Genomic DNA, 17,521 nt, shown 5'->3' with positions numbered 1-17,521 from the left:
GAATTACGTTAAGTTGGCTGGGGTCACACCTGTGCACACCTGAAGTTGTAGGGTGTCTCGATCATAGTCCCACACTCGGATCCCAGGATTATTGGCTCCGTTGTTCACCCCAGGAAGGGTTGTCTTCCAGGGACTCACCCCGGGAGCTAGGAACATGACGCTGATGGGGTCACCTTTACAGAAGAAGGCAGAGACGAGCTGAATTCAAATTTCTGGCATTCACATTCAAGGACATCTGACATCTAGCCCCACTCTACTTCCCTTTTAAAAAAAATGTTTTTCTATTAATCAAAATCTGTTTTCTCTGCCACCCTTCTCTTCCAGCCCAACGTCATAGTGGTCCTCTCTAGATGCTCTAAACTACAGCCTACGTGAACTCCTCACGACCCCCATCTATAACTTAGCTTCTATTATTCCCAATGATGCTGCTACCCTCTTCCTGTCTCCTCCTGTTGAACTTCCTCATCCTTTAAAACCTTCTTCAAATACCAACCTCCTTCAAGAAGCCCCCCAGTCTTCCCAGATAGTGAAGACCTTTCTCCCCTAGTACTCCAGAGCAGTTTGCCTCATCCCCGGCATGTCTTTCTATAGATATGTCTTATTCTCCCCTACCTGACTGCATCCTCCATGAGGGCAGGGCCCAAATCTTACTTATCTGATCTGTGTATCTTCCTTCTCACCCAGCATGATATGGCACAAACTTGTTGTGCCTTGATTTGTAGGCATAATTTATGGAACTGAAATGTAGGAGGTCCCTGAGTCCTAAGGGCAGCTGGGTTTTGCAGAGGACAGAGTGTCCGGCCTGGAGTCAGGAGGACCTGAGTTCAAATGTGGCCTCAGATATTTACTAGCTGTGTGACCTTGGGCAAGTCATTTAACCTTGTTTGCCTTAATTCCTCATCTATATGAGCTGGAGAAGGAAATGACAAACCACTCCAGTATCTTTGCCACGAAAACCCCAAATGGGGTCACAAATTGTTGGACATGACTGAAATATTGAACAACAAGAGACCTGTAGGCGATAATTCCCCAGCCAAAGAAATCCCTGCATTTTGGAAGGGAAGGCTACTTGGAAAAGGGAGAAGACGTAGCTTGAAGGCACCCTGGAGGACACCTGCCTGTGTCATCATAAAACATGCGGAAGCTGTCAGTGTGGTGGTGACCGAAAAACTGCCCAGCAATCACGGGATGGTGCTTCCTGATGATTTCCATGTAGCGTTGATTGAAGCCGGGCCGGAACCAGGCCTTGTTTCGGGTCTTCTCAAAGAAGCCAGGGGGCAAATGGCCAGTAACATACACCTGACAAAGGAAAGGGTTCCGGCTCTCCAGCGTGCCAAAGGGAAGACTCAGAGAGAGGCCTCTGTCCTTCCTGCGTCCCCTCCATGTCTGCCTGCTGAAGCCCTGGGCCACAGGACACAGTAAGGCCACAAAGCAGGATGGGCTTCCTCATCCTTGGAGGGCTTCACGTGGAACCTGGAGGAATCACGTACTGGGGATGGCATAGACTAGAGTCCTCTCCAGCTATGGGTTGGACCAGAAGGCTGTCCCCTCCAACTTGGAGGCTCTGGGAAGGATGACAGTATTTGGGGCAGCTTGGTGGAGCACTAGAAAGAGCATTAGGCCTGGAATCAGGAAGACTTGAGTTCCAATCTGACCTCAGACACTTGTTAGCTGTGTGACTCTTAACCAGTTTTCCTCAGTTGTTCCTCAGTAAAATGGGTTGTTAGTGCATGGCACACAGTAGGCACTATATAAATGTTTATTTCCTACTCCTCCCCTTCAGAAAGCCCAACCTGAAGACATCACTCCCTCTTCTGAATTTGCCCTTTAGTGGGCAGGGACCACTACATACCTGTCTTATTATCTAGGCGTGGATACCTGTCCATGTGACCTGAGGATTTAGAGGGCTTCATCATCATAACATCCTGCTCATCATCAGAGCCATCTTTTACATATCAAAGTTCTTTACACATGTTATCTCATTTGATCCTCACAAGGACCCTTGGAAGGTAGATGCTATTATTACCCCATTTTAAAGATGAGGAAACTGAGGCTGAAAGGCCCAGGGTCACAGAGTTTATAAGTGTCTGAGGTAGGATTTGAACTCAGGGCTTCCCAATTCCAGTGTCTGCACTCTACCTGTTGAGGTCTAGAGGTTTAGGGGTGCTGGGACCCCAAAATATCGAGAGCAAGAGACACAGGTCCTGCCCGAAAGAAGTCGACTCAAGCCTTCCTCCAGCCAGAGATAGGCTTATTTAAGATCCGCCATATTGGCCAGACTCTTAAGGAATCTGAACATTTGTGAGCTGTTGGCTAGGTTCTTCAGGAATCTGAGCACCTTAATGGAGATAAGATGGACTTTATATACAGAAAGACTGTGGGAGGGATCTAGGAGTGGCCAAGTAGTCTGGTGAGGAATGGGGGGGGGAACGGGACTGTGAGGTAATAGAACTCCAGGGACCTGGACCATGTGGCCAAGGGAGAATGCAGCCTAGACAGCATTAAGGGTGGAAAGTGGCCATAGGGAGGTAAGACAATGGAGGGCTGGGAACAAGGAATTGGGAGATTGGGTGTAAGAAAGGTCAGTTGATGGGATTATACCTTCAGAGGCTTCTTTGATCAAGTAAGAGAATTCAAAGACAGTCCAAGGGTTTTCTAGGGCCCGCAGACAAATGGGTCCCAAATTCTTTTTTGGGGTAAGGGGCAAAGGTCTCGGCTTGGGCCCCTACCCCATCATACCCACTGCATTATTTACTTATATAAAATGCCACAGTGGCTAAAGAGAAAAAAAATCAACGTGGACTTAGGCAGCATTAAGAGGAGGACATTGTCCAGAATGAGGGAGGTAACTATTTCACCTGCACTCTGCCCCAGTCCAACAACATCTGGAACATTGTACTCAGTTCTAGGCACCACATTTTAGGAAAAACATGAAGACACTGAGGCCATTTAGAGGGGGGACCCAGGGGTCCAAGGGGACTCCAAACCAGGCCATGGAGAGATCCACTGAAGAAACTGGGGCTACTTAGTCTGGAGAAGAAAAAATTTGGAGGGAAAATAATTATTATCTTCAAGTAAAGAAAGGCCATTAGAAAGAAGAGAAATTTGATTTGTAGAGAGACAGAGAAATGTATATATACATACACAGATATATATATATATAATATATATATATATATACATACATACATATGTGAAAATCCAATTAATCCATCTACAAGCACTTATTAAGCACTTTTCTATATACCAGGCACTCTGCTAGGTGTTGGGGATCAGATTTAACAAATGGAAAAAGGTTCCTAAGAATTAGAATTATCCATAAATGAAATGAACCACCTTCAGTGGAGGTCTTCAAGTATAAATGATGACCAAGCCTTGGGAATGATAAAGAGATTCCTATTAAGGTAAGGGTTGGACCCTTCCCTTACCATTAAGATTCTAATAACTGATAATAATCATTTATACAGCCCTTTAAATTTACAAAGTACTTTCATGTATCTCTTCTGAACCTCCCAACAATCCTGGGAGGTTGGTGCTATTGTTATCCCCATTTTACAGATGAAGAAACTGAGGCTGAAAAAAGTTAAGTGACTTGGCCAGGGTCACACAACTAGTAAGTGTTCAAGGCAGAAATCGAACTCAGGCCTTCCTGACTCCAGGCCCAGCACTCTGCCTACTACACCACCTGACTGCCCCGGAGGAATGATGCTTTCTTTACCTCTGCATCTTCCCCAGGAACACAGAGCCTTGCAGAGAGTAGGTCCTCAATAAATGTTTACTAAATGAAGGAGAGGTCAGGAGGATGGGAGGAGGCCAGGGCTATAGGCTGCCACCCTCCAAAGCCACGTACTTACCTTCTCTCCCTCTCTGGAGGCATTGTTCAGCACATCGTCCAGCCACCGAAGCTGGCTGGCCGGGTCATCCAGGCCGGCCGTCTGCTCGTTGCTGCTGTAGTACAGATTGGTGTTGAGGACCACGATGCGTCCTGTCTTGTTTGGACCAGGCAGCCTCTCTGTGTAGAAGGCACCTGGGGTGACATATCAAGAGAGAGGGCTGAACACAAGGCATGTGTGTGCTCCTGAGGACACGTGTGCCGAGGCCTATGCTACCTTTTCTGTCAGCTCTAAGTGGAAACAAGGATGCCTGGGAGTCAGGAGCCTGGAGACTCAGAGTCAGGAGAGCTGGGTTGAAGACCAGGCTCTGCCCTTAACTGTCTGCTTGAACCTGGGCAGGGCTCTCCCCTTCTTCTGGCTCAGTCTCCTCCTCTACAGGATGACTGCTCAGACTGGAGTGATCTCTTAGGCCTTCCAGTGCCAACCTTCTAACTCCCTAAAGAACATGTGGACTTGGTTAGGCATGCTTTGCTCCGTCTTCCTTTGCCTCATCCCTTCCCAGGGACCACAGGACTTCTGCTCCCTCCTGTATCCCCAGCAGCAACTGAGGTCTCCTTATTGGCACACTATCATATGGGACATCTTATGCTGCGTATTCTTCTGGGTAAGTGACCTTTCACTGGAAACCTCGCTAATCCAAGGCACCACTGCTCCTGGTGGAGCTGAAGTGCTGCCTATCAAAGATGCTGCAACGCTTTTCTGCCTGGGGAGGAAGAACAAGTCAGAAAAATCTCAACTTGAGCCTCTTTGTCCCCAAAAATCTGCTTTGGATTTGGAACTGTGCCCAAAGAGCTATAAAACTGTGCATACCCTTTGATCCAGCAATACCACTACTAGGTCTATATCCCAAAGAGATCATAAACAAGGGGAAAGGACCCAGATGTACAAAACTATTTATAGCAGCTCTTTCTGTGGTGACCAAGAATTGGAAATTGAGATGATGCCCATCAGTTGGGGAATGGCTGAACAAGTTGTGGTTTATGAATGTAATGGAATACTATTGTGCTATAAGAAATGATGAGCAAGTGGACTTCAGAAAAACCTGGAAAGACTTGTATGGACTGATGCTGAGTGAAGTGAGCAGAACCAAGAGAATGTTGTACACGTAACAGCAACATTGTGCAATGACTAACTTTGATAGACTTAGCTCTTCTCAGCAATACATGGATCTAAGACTCAAGATGGAACATGCTATCCACATCCAGAAAAAGAACTATGGAGTCTAAATGCAGATCGAAGCATACTATTTTCTCTCTCTCTCTTTTTTCTTTCTTGTAGTTTTTCCCTTTTGTTCTGATTCTTCTTTCACAACATGACTAATGTGGAAATATGTTTAATTTGATTGTACATGTATAGCCTATATCAGATTGCATGTCATCTTGGAGAGGGGAAAAAGGAGGGGAGAAAAAAAATTTGGAACTCAAAATCCTTGTAAAAGTGAGTGCTGAAAACTATCTTTCCATATAATTGGAAAAAAATAAAATACTATTAAGTTGGGGGGGGGGCGAATCTGCTTTGGATCCAAGACAATAGCCCTCAAATTAGGGAGCCAGATACATTTTCTGGCTTTTAAGTGGGGGTGAAGGGACATAGGGTAAATAAAAAGGTATCCTGGGCACTGGTTCCTGGCATTCAGGTCTGGACTCATTGAACTTTAGTATTAATGAGGTTCTACAGAAGAGTCTCAAATAATCCTCTGGAAAGGCTCAAAAAGTATACCCTACCCGTGTACTTCCTAGACAATATATAGGACAGGTAAAGGCTCTGATGATCGGGAAGCACCCTTCCCTCCCCTGGCCTTGCTCTCCCTCTCTTCTTCCCTTCTCTATCCCTGCCTTCCGGGTGCAGAGCCCAAACCCAAGCTGGAGGGAGTGGGATGGCTGGGTAGCAGCTGCCTACAGAGATCCCAAGCAACTTCCTGCTGCTGCCACCATCTAGTGGTACTACCTGGGTTTGTTATTTTGTTTTGTTTGTTTTTTTTTAAACTGTTTTCAAGTCATTATGATAGTAAAATGTGTATGTACATGAACTGGAAGAAAGCATTTTTCTGAAATTTGGAATAAGACTGCAAGCCAAATACAAGGCTTGGTGATTAGATTGATGGAATCCTAATAAAGCTGCCCCCAGCCCCAATATTCTAACTTCCTTAGGGGCCCCACTGGACAGTAGGCATGTCCTGATTTGACCACACAATCTAGCTTTGACTGCCCCACTGCCCCCAGACTCAATATAGTCACTGCCCCTGGCTAGCCACTGCCCCCAGATTCAATTCACGTATTTGAACAGGTGTGTCCTTATACTCAACCACAATCACATCATTCATTTAGCTCAAGACAGGACCACAATACCTAACTATCCATCTTGATCAGACAGGACTGCAATAGCTAGCCAATCAGAAAGCAGCATGACCAGGATGTTTGACCTCTGAACCATAGAAGGGCCCCTCCCCTATTACCTAATCCCTTAACAAATCCCTCCCACCTTTTTAATATTCATAATTTCTGTTGTGTAATCAGCATCATTACACTATCAATTTGCCTGTCTTGTTTTACTAAGTTGCTGGTTCCTCTTGGAACCTAGCCCACTTCTGAGGGGCGTCAATCCTCAATAAATGCCTATATTTGGATTAGCGGTGGCCTGACTGAATTCTTTGAGATGGTGCCACCACAACACACACCATGAAACGGCAACAAGATGGCCCTGGTGCCCTGGCACAGGGGATATGCCCACCCCTGCTCTAGACAGTCCCATATTCTCAGCACTGTCTTCAGTGTGACTCTTTCTGGTACTATTGCTTGTGGCTCTTGAGCTCTGAAGTTGGTGAGTTTGCTGCTAGTAAGGCCAAGGTTATGGATACAATCCCCACCTGGGCTAGAAAACTAAAGAAAGTGTACTTCCTTCTGTTCCAGGGCCCCAGAAAGCATTCCTGGCCCCACTCTGCCATCTCTGTAATTCAGAAAGGGTCTGAGTGAGAGGCTGCAGAGGGGTCATACATCCTACTCCAGATGCAGAGAAACCAACTCAACTTGAGAATACATCTAAACCCACATGGGTCCGACCAAAGCTACGTCACATGCACCATTTTTGCATAAGATGATACCCAAGTATTATTTTTCTCTACCGTTCAGTACCTTCTTTGAACTGAGATATCGATTCATTATTAAGCCAGGGCCTCCACAATTCTGCTACTTGGTTGTATATATTGTTGCTTCCAGCTGGAAACTGGTTTTTGGGATGGAAATCATGATTTCCCAAAGCAGCGTAGACTTTCGTTTCTAGGGAGAAAATACAAAGTGAAAATGGAGAACATTCTTAAATGTCGTTCTTAAAATTATCTTCATTAAAGAGGAAAAGAGATAATGTGAATGCCTGAACTATAGATGTAATAAAAAAACAACCCATTTGATCAATCTGTCCCGGCTCCCCCCTCCCTCCTCCCCGCAGTGACTGAGGAAGCAGCGGCGGGTTTGTATTTTATTGGAATCACGTTCCTTCACCTTGTCCATGCTCTGCTTGAATAATAGTAGTAATAAAAATAGCACTTCACTTATTTAGAAGTCTGCAAAGCATTTCACATATATTATTCTACTGTGGTTTCTCTTTTGTTTTTGTTAGTACAGTACAGAAATGTTGATGATTCTTGCCAATTAATTTTGCATCCAGTTACCCTGCTGAAGGTACTAATTGTCTCCACTTTGAGGCTTATTCTCTGGAGTTTTGTAAATATACTATTATGTTATCTTCAGATGGAGACCATTTTATACACGATCATTTAAAGGGGCGGCAGGGGTGGGGTGGGGGAGCCACTAAGGCCTAAAGGAAGTAACTCAAGCTTCCCATGGGAGGCAGCACCTCAGCTGAGCCTCCAGGGAAGCCAGGGATCCCGAAAGGCAGAGAGCAGGAGGGAGGGCAGTCTAGGCATCAGGGCGGGGGGAGCCTGTGAAAAGGCACAGAGCTGGAAAATGGACTGCCACATTCAGGGAAGAGAAGGTGTTGTTTGTCCTTCATTCTCGAAGAGGACCCTGACATCAGGAAGGTGATGCCATGACGTGGAAGTGAATTGGATTTAAGTGAGGAAGGGCTGTGCAAGGTCACTGGCCTCACTTTCTCCTCCAGAGCTTACTGGATCCCGTGGCCAGACATGGATGCAGCGGGGGACCTTGGCCTTTTTAAGCTAGAGTCTTTCCCAGGTCTCAGTTTGACTGATTAGGGAGAGAAGGCAGGACAGTTTGGTTGAAACACTGGCCCTGGAGTCAGAAGGACCTAAGTTCAAATCCAGCCTCAGATACTTACTACCCGTGTGACCCTGGGCAAGTCACTTAACTTTGATTGTCTCCTCCCCCCCCCAAAGACCCTGAGTTCTGGTCATAGTTTCAACATTCACTCTGCCTGAAAAAGCCACAATTGGTACCTTTGTTTCCCCATTTCAAAAATGACTATAATAATCGCTGATATCCAGAAATGTTCTGAACTCCTCAAAAGCAAGATGGTAGATGTAAGCTTCTAATCAGAGGGGCCAAGTTTATTGATAAAACCTCAAACCTTTACTCAAGGAAATCTTGTAACTTCCATTTGCCACCTCCTTGGGTAAAGTCAGGGAAAACTAATGTAAGAACAGAATGCGCAACCTTGGGATAATTTGGACAGATGAGGAGGGAAGGCAGTGACCAATGGACACTGAACATAAAGTTTGAACTCTTACCCATAACAGCTGTGATTTATACATACATACATACATATATATGTGTATATATATAGAGAGAGAGATGCATATATACCTTAGTAAACAGAAAAATACACATATATACATAAACATATATGTATATATGTGTACGCACACACCTGTATATGTACATGTTGTTTCTCACTTGGTAATCTCATCAGAATCTAATGAGATGGGTTCAATTATTTCTATGGAGATGATTCCTGGATCCATTTATCCAGCCTAGAATGTTTTTCCTTCTGTCTTTCTATGCCCAGTATCTAGCAGAGGGCCTGGCATATAGTAGCTGCTTAATAAATATTTGATGATTGAACGATTGGTGGGCCGATTGATACAAAGAAAGCAGAGAAGGGGCCTTGACCATAGAAGGATCTATCAATAGATCGCACTGTCCATCAGCAAGGAAGCCTCCTGAACTTGTCACATCACATGCAGATCTCAAATGACCAGCTGGAGCTGACCTCTTCGGCTGCAGGTCCTCCAGAAGCCCTGGTGTCATGTTGGGTCTCCCTTTTCAAGATATGTATGGTTCACCTGTCTTTTCCCAACCGCACTGCAAGCATCTTGTGGAAGTTATGACATCGTACTGATTGAGTTTACTACCAACTTATGCTAGTTAATCTCCCCTGGCCCCTCACTATACAACAAGGCAATTCCACTCCTCTTCTCTGATTTCATCCTATGCAGAAGCTGTGGCAAACACTTTCTCCTCTCCTCCTACCTCCCAGACCATTCCCTCCCCAAATCTTCTCTACTGAGGACCTCACCTCATATTTCATCTCCCCTCCTCCTCATCTCACATCTTTCTGATGTCATCTCCCACTCTTGCCCTCTTCCTGATGGTAAGGTTCCTGACGGTAAGGCAGACCTTCATTCGTCAAGGCCAACTTTTCTGCCTTTGACCCTGTTCCCTCCTGTCTTCTCCAGCAGATTGTCCACGTTATCATCTTCACTCTCTTTCTAATCTTCAATCTCTCCCTGACTACTGGCTCCTTCCCTACTGCCTACCAAAACATCCAACTGTCCCCTGTTAACCAAACCAAAACAAACCTCTCACCTCCCCTTCTCAACTAAACTCCTTGAGAAATCCATCTAAACCAGCTAGGTGGCACAATGGTTAGAGCACTGGGCCTGAAGCCAAGAGTTCAAATCCAACCTCAAACTCTTGTTAGCTGTGTGATCCTGAGCAAGTCACTTAAACCTCTATTGGTCTCAGTTTCCTCGACTGGAAAATGGGGATAATATCAACACCTGCCTCATAGAATTATGAGAATCAGATGAGGTGATATTTGTAAAGCACCTGGCACATAGTCGGCTCTACATAAATGCTTACTCCTTTCCCTTCCATTCCTCTCCCTCTCCCTCTCTCTGTCTCTGCAGTCTGAGCTGCTAGTGCCATACGATTACCCTCCCTCTAGTCTGTGTGTATTTTTTGTGCTATCCTTTATATAGTAGCTTGTCTCTCCTATAAGTTACTTGAGGGCTCGGACTATTTCACTTTTGTCATTGTATTTGTAACACTTGGCACAGTGTCTGGCACAGAGTAGGTGCTTAATAAACGTTTGCTGATTGATTGTAGGAAAGAACCTTTCCTCTAACTCTTGTGTATCCCACAGAGCCCCTAACCTTCCATTAGAACATTCCTCCCATGCCTCATCACGGCACAGAGGAGGCCATGGTCTTGAAGGCTATTCCAATAATGCAGAAACTTTAACAGCTCATGCTAAGGTGTGACCCTGAGGACATGTTGGGGAAGAATGGGGGAGCAGAAGACTGCCTGCCACCAACGATAATTTTATTTTATTTTATTTTATTTGGCCATAGCAAGTCATGAAAATGTCCTGCTAAGGCATGGGGCGGGTGTATGTGTACTGGAGGAAGACGTGTGCCTCCCAATGAAATCGTAGGTCTGTGAAACATACAGCTGGTGTGCAAAAATGAACCCTGTCCTCAATAAGTAGTTTTCATTAATTAGTTGAATCATACCTGGGAATACTAATTGAATGAGCTCTGTCAAACGTTTCACTATTTTCAACACGGCTTCTTCTCCCAGTTTCTCGTTAGGGACGTGAGGCGTGTCATCACTGAAAAGTCACACCAATGCAGAATGTAAGACCAGAGGGACAGAAGGCATTTCTGTGGAAAGGATGGGGAGCCTGAGATAACAAACTGTGTAGCCCATTATGGTGGAGATACTATGGCAGAGAAAAGGCCAATGTATACTCAACTAGGGCCCATTGATTCAGAGAAGAAAACACCAGGGGCATACCAGTCTTATTCCCTAGAATCCCAGGAATCTGGCCTCAACTCAGGACTCTGGTTGAAAGCTGAGTTACCCCAACTTGGCTCAGGAATGTAAGAACTGCCTCAGGAATTCCCACAGCCCCTCTCTCCCCTCCTCCTCTGTCCTAGACACCACCACCCCAACCACCATTTACTGAGTGCCTGTTATGGGCCAAGTACTGTGCTAAGCACTCAGAACACAGAGAGGCAAAAACAATCCCTGCCTATAATCTAATGAGGAGTTCACAGTCTTTCCTGAGACTTTCCTTAGATCATAAATTCCAAGGTTTTAGATGTACTAGAGAGTAGGCCTCAGACACAAAGGGGCATTTTTGGTTTGATTTTTATTTTTTCCAGGATATCATTTTGACTCTACACCCTGAAACTAACCTAATTTCTCAGAACTGCTGGGTGTCCCTGGCAGACCAGGGAACCGGGAGCTGTCCAATCAATCTGAACACACACCTTCAAGACTATACTGGCATCAGACAAGATGAGGCAGTCCCCTGCCTAGACACGCAATAAGACAAAATCAAAGGGTGATGCTTGATTACTAGGACACAAGAATCCATGACAGTTTCTTTATTCCTTGGAAGACCCAAAATTCCAAAGGCATACGTGAAATAAAATCTTCTCTGCTTCTAGGGTGAGCTCAAAAGTGTCTTTCTGCTTCAAATCCTATTTCTTAGAGGGATCACAGATTTCCCAGAATGATCATAACTCTATAAGAGATTCAAGGATTTTTTCAGAAGAATTGCACCCTTCAGTGCAGCCTAGTTGGTTAAGCAGGACTGAGCGGGGACAGCCAGTGAAGATTGGAACACAAGACCTCTCTGCCCACAGGCAATGTACCTTTCTATCCCTTTCATGTCTACCTTTCAATTACATCTGAGGTCTAACCCTCATCACTGCCATAAGCATAGATGGAGTTATTTGTGCAGTTGATTCCATCCTCTTACTAGACTGTAAGCTCTTTGGCTGTGCCTGGAGTCAGGAAAACCTGATTTCAAATGCAGCCTCAGATAGTCACTGGCTGTGTGACCTTGGAAAAGTCACTTAGCCTCTGTCCGTCTCAGTTTCCTCATCTATAGAGTGGAGATAATAACGGCACCCACTTTCCAGGTGTTGTGTGTTGTTGTGAGGATGGAATGAGATAATATTTGTAAAGTGCTTGGCACAATGTTTGGCACAAAATAGGCACATGATACTCCTCTCCTCTCCTTTTCCTTCCCTTCCTTCTTTCTTTCCCTTCTTTCCTTCCTTCCTTTCCTTCCTCCCTCCCTCCTTTCCTTCCTTCCTGGCCAGGACTATGTATTATTCATTTCTGTATACAGGGGAATAAATGTAGGCGCTATAGCTCACTGTGTTGCAATCACTATGAAGGTAGGGTTGGTGCCCCATCTAATCTTTATTTCCTCTGAGCTAAATGCAGTCCAGGCAAAACCAGCAACATTTGAAACCTTCCTAGCCTAGGCCCCTCTTACCTTTCCATTCTTTTTACACCTTACTTCTCAACACATACTCTTCAGTCCAGTGACACTGGCCTCAGGGCTGTCCCATAAACAAGACCCTCCATCTCTCAGCTCTGGGCATTCTCTCTGGCTCTCCCCCATGCCTGGAACACTCTCCCTCCTTTGTTCTGACTACTGACCGCTCTGGCTTCCTTTAAGTCCCAGCTAAAATCTTACCTTCTACAGGAAGCCTTCCCTAGCCCCTCTTAATTCCAGCATCTTCCCTCTGTTAATTATTTTCTATTGATCCTGCATATAGAGTGCTTTGGATATATTTGTTTTCATGTTGTCTCCTCCATTAGATTGTAAGCTCCTTGAGGGCAAGACTGTTTTTTGCCTCTTTTTTGTATCCCTAGTGCTCAGTTCAGTACCTGGAACATAGTAGGTGGTTAATAAACGTTTATTGATTGGTAGGTACTTAGTGAGTGCTTCATTGGCTTGAAGCTGAGATAGTCATTGAGGCAGTTATACAAGACGGGCACAAAAGGTCCCTTGGGCTCTTACCACGCTGTGGCTGTGTTGTTAAGACTCCAAACTAAGATGGTGAATTCAGCATGTCTGTTAAGGAAGAGGTTCTCACCCAGTCCAGAGAATGAAGTCCGGGCTGGGCAAGATTGCCTTCATGGCATAAATGGAAGAGTTGATGAGGATCCAGGGCGCATCACAAAGATAATCACCCCACACACCTGCGCTGGACACTGGCTGGGAACCTGCCGATGGACACACCTCTAGTGGATCACGGGAGGCATTATATTCTGGGTCAAGGTGCAGATCTGAGATGTGCCAGAATTGACCTGTGGGAGAGAAAATCAATCTCTTATGGCCAGTCCTCCTTCTTCCCCTGGGTATGAATCCATAAATGAATGACTGCTTGTGTATGAATGGGTCTCTGTGCACACATGCACACTGGGATTGATACAGCACTCGCACACAGACAATTCTCACTTGATGTAAATTCATAGTACACAAATTGGACTTTAGGTAAAGAATTCTGTGTTCCAAAAAACCAACTATGTTAACCTTACAGTACTGTGATCTCTTTCTGCTCCTACCTCTCTACTAGGTACTCCTCAGTCTCCCCCCCCCCCCCCCAAAAAAACCCAAACCCTCCAAGTAAAAGCAGACAAATGCTGCAGCAGGATGGAGGCTTAGCTTGAGACCTCCCACTGAGAGAGGAGACCTTTGCTTCGATCTACCCCTCCCCCAGCCCCCAGATGTCTGTCTATCTCCAACTGTCCTTGGCCCCCACATCTCCTTGAACCATGTATCAGCCCTCTATCTCCATGAGTATTGGCCTCCTTCCTGCCTCCCTGCCTCCCTCCCTCTCTTCTCTCTGTCTGGGAGCAAATCCTCATCACATAAAAAAATCACTTTACTAGAGGTCTCCTGACCTGTCCACTTACATAAAGGGAGAATTGTCTGTATTACTGGATAGCTATGCAAGGGTGTAACTGCTGAGAGCTGATTGTTAAATTTTCAGTGTGAGCAGTCACACCTTGGAAATCAGCAAACATACAAATCAGGCATTTATACATTGTTTTGTTGGTTGTCTAGCCTTAGGAAAATGCTGGAGAAAAATGTTAGTACTGCCAATTAAATTTAAAAGTCTGTCATGTATTTTTTTTTTTTGGAGAGCTGGTCGTTAAATACTTACTAGCACTTTTCAAATATCTTATTTAATCCTCACAGCAATCCTGTGAAGTAGGTGCTATTATTATCCTCACTTTACACATCAGGAAACTGAGGCAGTTAGAGATTAAATTACTTGCCTAGTACTATATAGCTCTTAAGTATCTGAGGGTGAATTAGAACTCAGGCCTTCCACACTCCAGGTCCAGCACTCTATCTATTGTGCTACCTAGCTGCCTTTAAAAAGTAAACGCATGGTGGGGACTCATGAGCTATGATTTTTGAGTGAATATGCATCCGTAAAGTACTTTGAACTTGGTATAGCTCTTCTAGGACTCCCCATATGTCGGTGTGAAAGATACGCCTCACATGCTACATAAACACTACATAAATAAATACTTATTTTTTACATAGTTCGTATGATGTTTGAAATCAGTAAAAAAATATTTATTGTGTTTACTTTGTGTCGGGTACTGTGCTAAGTTCTGGGGATTCATATACAAAAGGGAAATAGCCTTTGTCCTTCAGGGGTTGACATCCTGATAATAGGAGACAATGCACACAGGTAGCCAGAGATGAGTGTTGTGGCCTGGGAAGTCACAGGGATGGTGAGTGGGGCTGTAGAGCAGGTTGCTTATGATGCTCTTTCCAGAAGCAACAGTAATGTTGATTTGCTTACTGTGCTCAGAGTAAGAGGAGGCAAGGGGATGTGTATGCCTGCCACAGGGCAGATGGCATAGCCAGGGTCAGGCAGAGTTGGCCATCTGGATGCTGTTAGATATAATGGGCTGGGTGAGTTTGTGCTCTGACATTCCCGATCAACACTGCACAACCTCAGAGCAGAAATTCCAAAGCTGAGTGGCTGAGGAGATTTGGTCTCTGGAGGTCCTGGCCCAGTGATGAGAGGGAATGGGGGATAGTCTATGCAAACGCATGGAGGCTGGATGGAGAATGTTATAAATGGGGAAGGTCAAATAGGCAAGTTTGGGTGGAATGTAAAGCAAGTGAGAAAGAAGAATGTGAAATCAATCAGTCAACAAGTATTTATTAAGCACTTAACTTTGCACCAGTTATCGTGCAAAGTGATGGTGATACAAAGCAAACACAAGAATAATCCTTGCCCCCAAGTTGCTAAATCTTAAAGTAGAAGATAAACACAAAGTAATGGAATGTAGTCTTAGGAAGGGTCCATAAGGCTCCTACTAGTTTGTCTGTAACTAAATTTTGAATCAGAGGAGATGGGTTTGAATGCCAGACTTGATATTTATTGCCCAGATCTTGGGTAAATCAATTAATCTCTCTGAGGCTCAATCTCCTTCTCTGTAAAATGAAGGTGGGAGAAAGGGCTTAATTCAGGATCCTATGAACTAGAGGATTTCTAAGGTCCCTTACAGCTCTAAATTCTATGTCCTATGATCCTTGGTATGGGTAGGTAGGTGGCTCAGTGGATAGAGAGCTGGCCTTGGAGTCAGGAAGACCTGAGTTCAAATACTAGCTGTCTGACTCTGGGCAAGTCACTTAACCCTGTTTGCCGCGGTCTCCTCATCTACAAAATGAGCTAGAGAAGGAAGCAACAAACCACTGCAGTACATGCCAAGAAAACCCCAAATGGAGATCGGACACAACTGAAAAACACCTGAACAACAACAAAAATGACCCTTGGTAATTTGTATGAATGAAGTGAGGATTTTTTGAGGGGGGATGGGAAGAGACACGAACATGTTTGTAGGTAACAGGAAAATAGCCAGTAGTCATGAAGAGATTGAAGGTAAGTGAGAGATGATGATGAGGAGAAGGATGAGGATAAGGATGATGATGATGATGATGATGATGATGGCCAGCCCATGATGTGCCAAGCACTATGCTAAATACTTTGCAATTATTATCTCATTTTAGTCTCACAACAACCCTAAAATATAAGAGAGTGGGGATGATAAAGGGGGGAACGTGCTGGAGGAAACAGGATCGAATGAGGTCATTTGTGCAACTACACCTTCTCTCAAACTCTGCATATGACTCCCAAGTCTATATATATCAAGGGGCTGCTTCTCTCTCTCTGAGTCACAGTCACAGTGGGCTGCTCCCACTGACATCTAAGCTGGAAGCTCTATGCCATCTCTTCTTTTTGGAAATCTCTCAGAAGCAGCCCAGAGGGATTTGCATAACTTAGTTATGGTGTTCTTGACTACATCAGCACTGCTCTTTTGTTTTTGTGGATTATCTTTATCAATATTTGCCATATTAGAAATTAAAACAAAATTTACAAATATTTAATTCATTAAAATAACAACAGTAAACCCATTACTATTAACACTACACATTAACATAAATAACATATTTTTATGAAAAATAGCTATATTTTACAAGAAAAAATTGTGAGAAGAGTAGCATTGACTCCTGACCTCCCAACTAAAATCTCATCTTCTACAGGAAGCCTTCTCCAATCTCTCTTAATTTCAAGGCTTTCTCTCTTTTAATTATTTCCTATTTGTCCTGTACACAGCTTGCTTTGTATACATTTATTTGTATATTGCTTTCTCATTAGATTGTAAGCCCCTTGAAGGAAGGCTGTGTGAAGTCGATTCATTAGCATGTCATGGCATCACCTCCCTGATGACATGAACAAACAACAACCACCTCCGTGAGGACTGGGAACTGGCCAGTTGGGCAACACAGCTCTTTCTTTCTTTTTCTTCCTTCTTCCTTTCTTCTTTCCTGCCTGCCTTCCTTCCTTCTTCCCTTCCTTCCTTCCTTCTTTCCCTTTCATCTGTCCACATAGGATATCATACTCTTACCTGCGGGTACTCTGCCCATAGGAATGTAAATTTTGATCATTGAAATCTTTAAGATATCTTGGGGTTTACAAGTTAGATTTCTTTCTTTTTTATTATTTTTTTTAAAAGATTTTATTTCCGTGACTTTTTTCTCCCTTAAAAATTAACTTAAAAATAGAAAACAAAAGAAAATAATGTCCTATAAATGAGAAATTTTCAGACTGTTTCTGGATGTAGCAAAAAACAAAAAACAAACGAACAAACAAACAAACAAAAACAAACCTATGCAAGTTTTTCACTTTTTGTTGAGTAGAATGACTGAAAAGAGTGACTAAGATTTTCTAGAGGACAATTTTTAATTTAGTAGAAGTATTCTGATACAATTCTCATTGAGATCTTTAAGTCATAAATAAGAAAGTACTTTAAATGCTTTCTAGGACCCTTCTCAGATTTGAGATTCATTATTTCATTGAACACAAAGTTACAAATCTAGACCAAATAACTGGGCAACAAAGGTTTCAAAATGCTGGAAGTCAATTAATGCCCAATGAGTCCATTTATACATATGTTCACACCAATATTTGAGCAAGAATTTTATTAAGTTGGCCTACAACCTGCCAACACAAGGAACCCACTTAAAATAATTAAATGTTTCACAAGTTTTGAACTCTACTTTGAAACTGACTGAATTTCAGTTGAAACAAAGAA

The 17,521-nt window shown here is 44.0% G+C and overlaps 1 protein-coding gene across 2 annotated transcripts in view; it reads right to left on the bottom strand.

Annotated features, from left to right (window-relative positions):
- The window catches only part of LOC114045031 (acid sphingomyelinase-like phosphodiesterase 3b), a 43,668-nt gene that overhangs the window by 4,658 nt on the left and 21,489 nt on the right, over window positions 1-17,521 (bottom strand). Inside the window, exons 3-8 of one of the 2 annotated variants that reach the window (XM_027864818.1) lie at window positions 12,991-13,204; window positions 10,603-10,700; window positions 7,025-7,168; window positions 3,855-4,027; window positions 1,119-1,299; window positions 30-173 (exon numbers count right to left, since the gene is read on the bottom strand). In XM_027864818.1, coding sequence (XP_027720619.1) covers window positions 30-173; window positions 1,119-1,299; window positions 3,855-4,027; window positions 7,025-7,168; window positions 10,603-10,700; window positions 12,991-13,204 — 954 coding nt within the window. The remainder of the gene's footprint in view (window positions 1-29; window positions 174-1,118; window positions 1,300-3,854; window positions 4,028-7,024; window positions 7,169-10,602; window positions 10,701-12,990; window positions 13,205-17,521) is intronic. The other variant, XM_027864817.1, reaches the window with a different exon arrangement.

This window comes from Vombatus ursinus, unplaced genomic scaffold (assembly GCF_900497805.2).
Source record: "Vombatus ursinus unplaced genomic scaffold, bare-nosed wombat genome assembly UNPS02014777.1, whole genome shotgun sequence".
Classification (NCBI taxonomy): domain Eukaryota; kingdom Metazoa; phylum Chordata; class Mammalia; order Diprotodontia; family Vombatidae; genus Vombatus; species Vombatus ursinus.
This window is presented reverse-complemented; position numbering and strand designations above follow the sequence as displayed.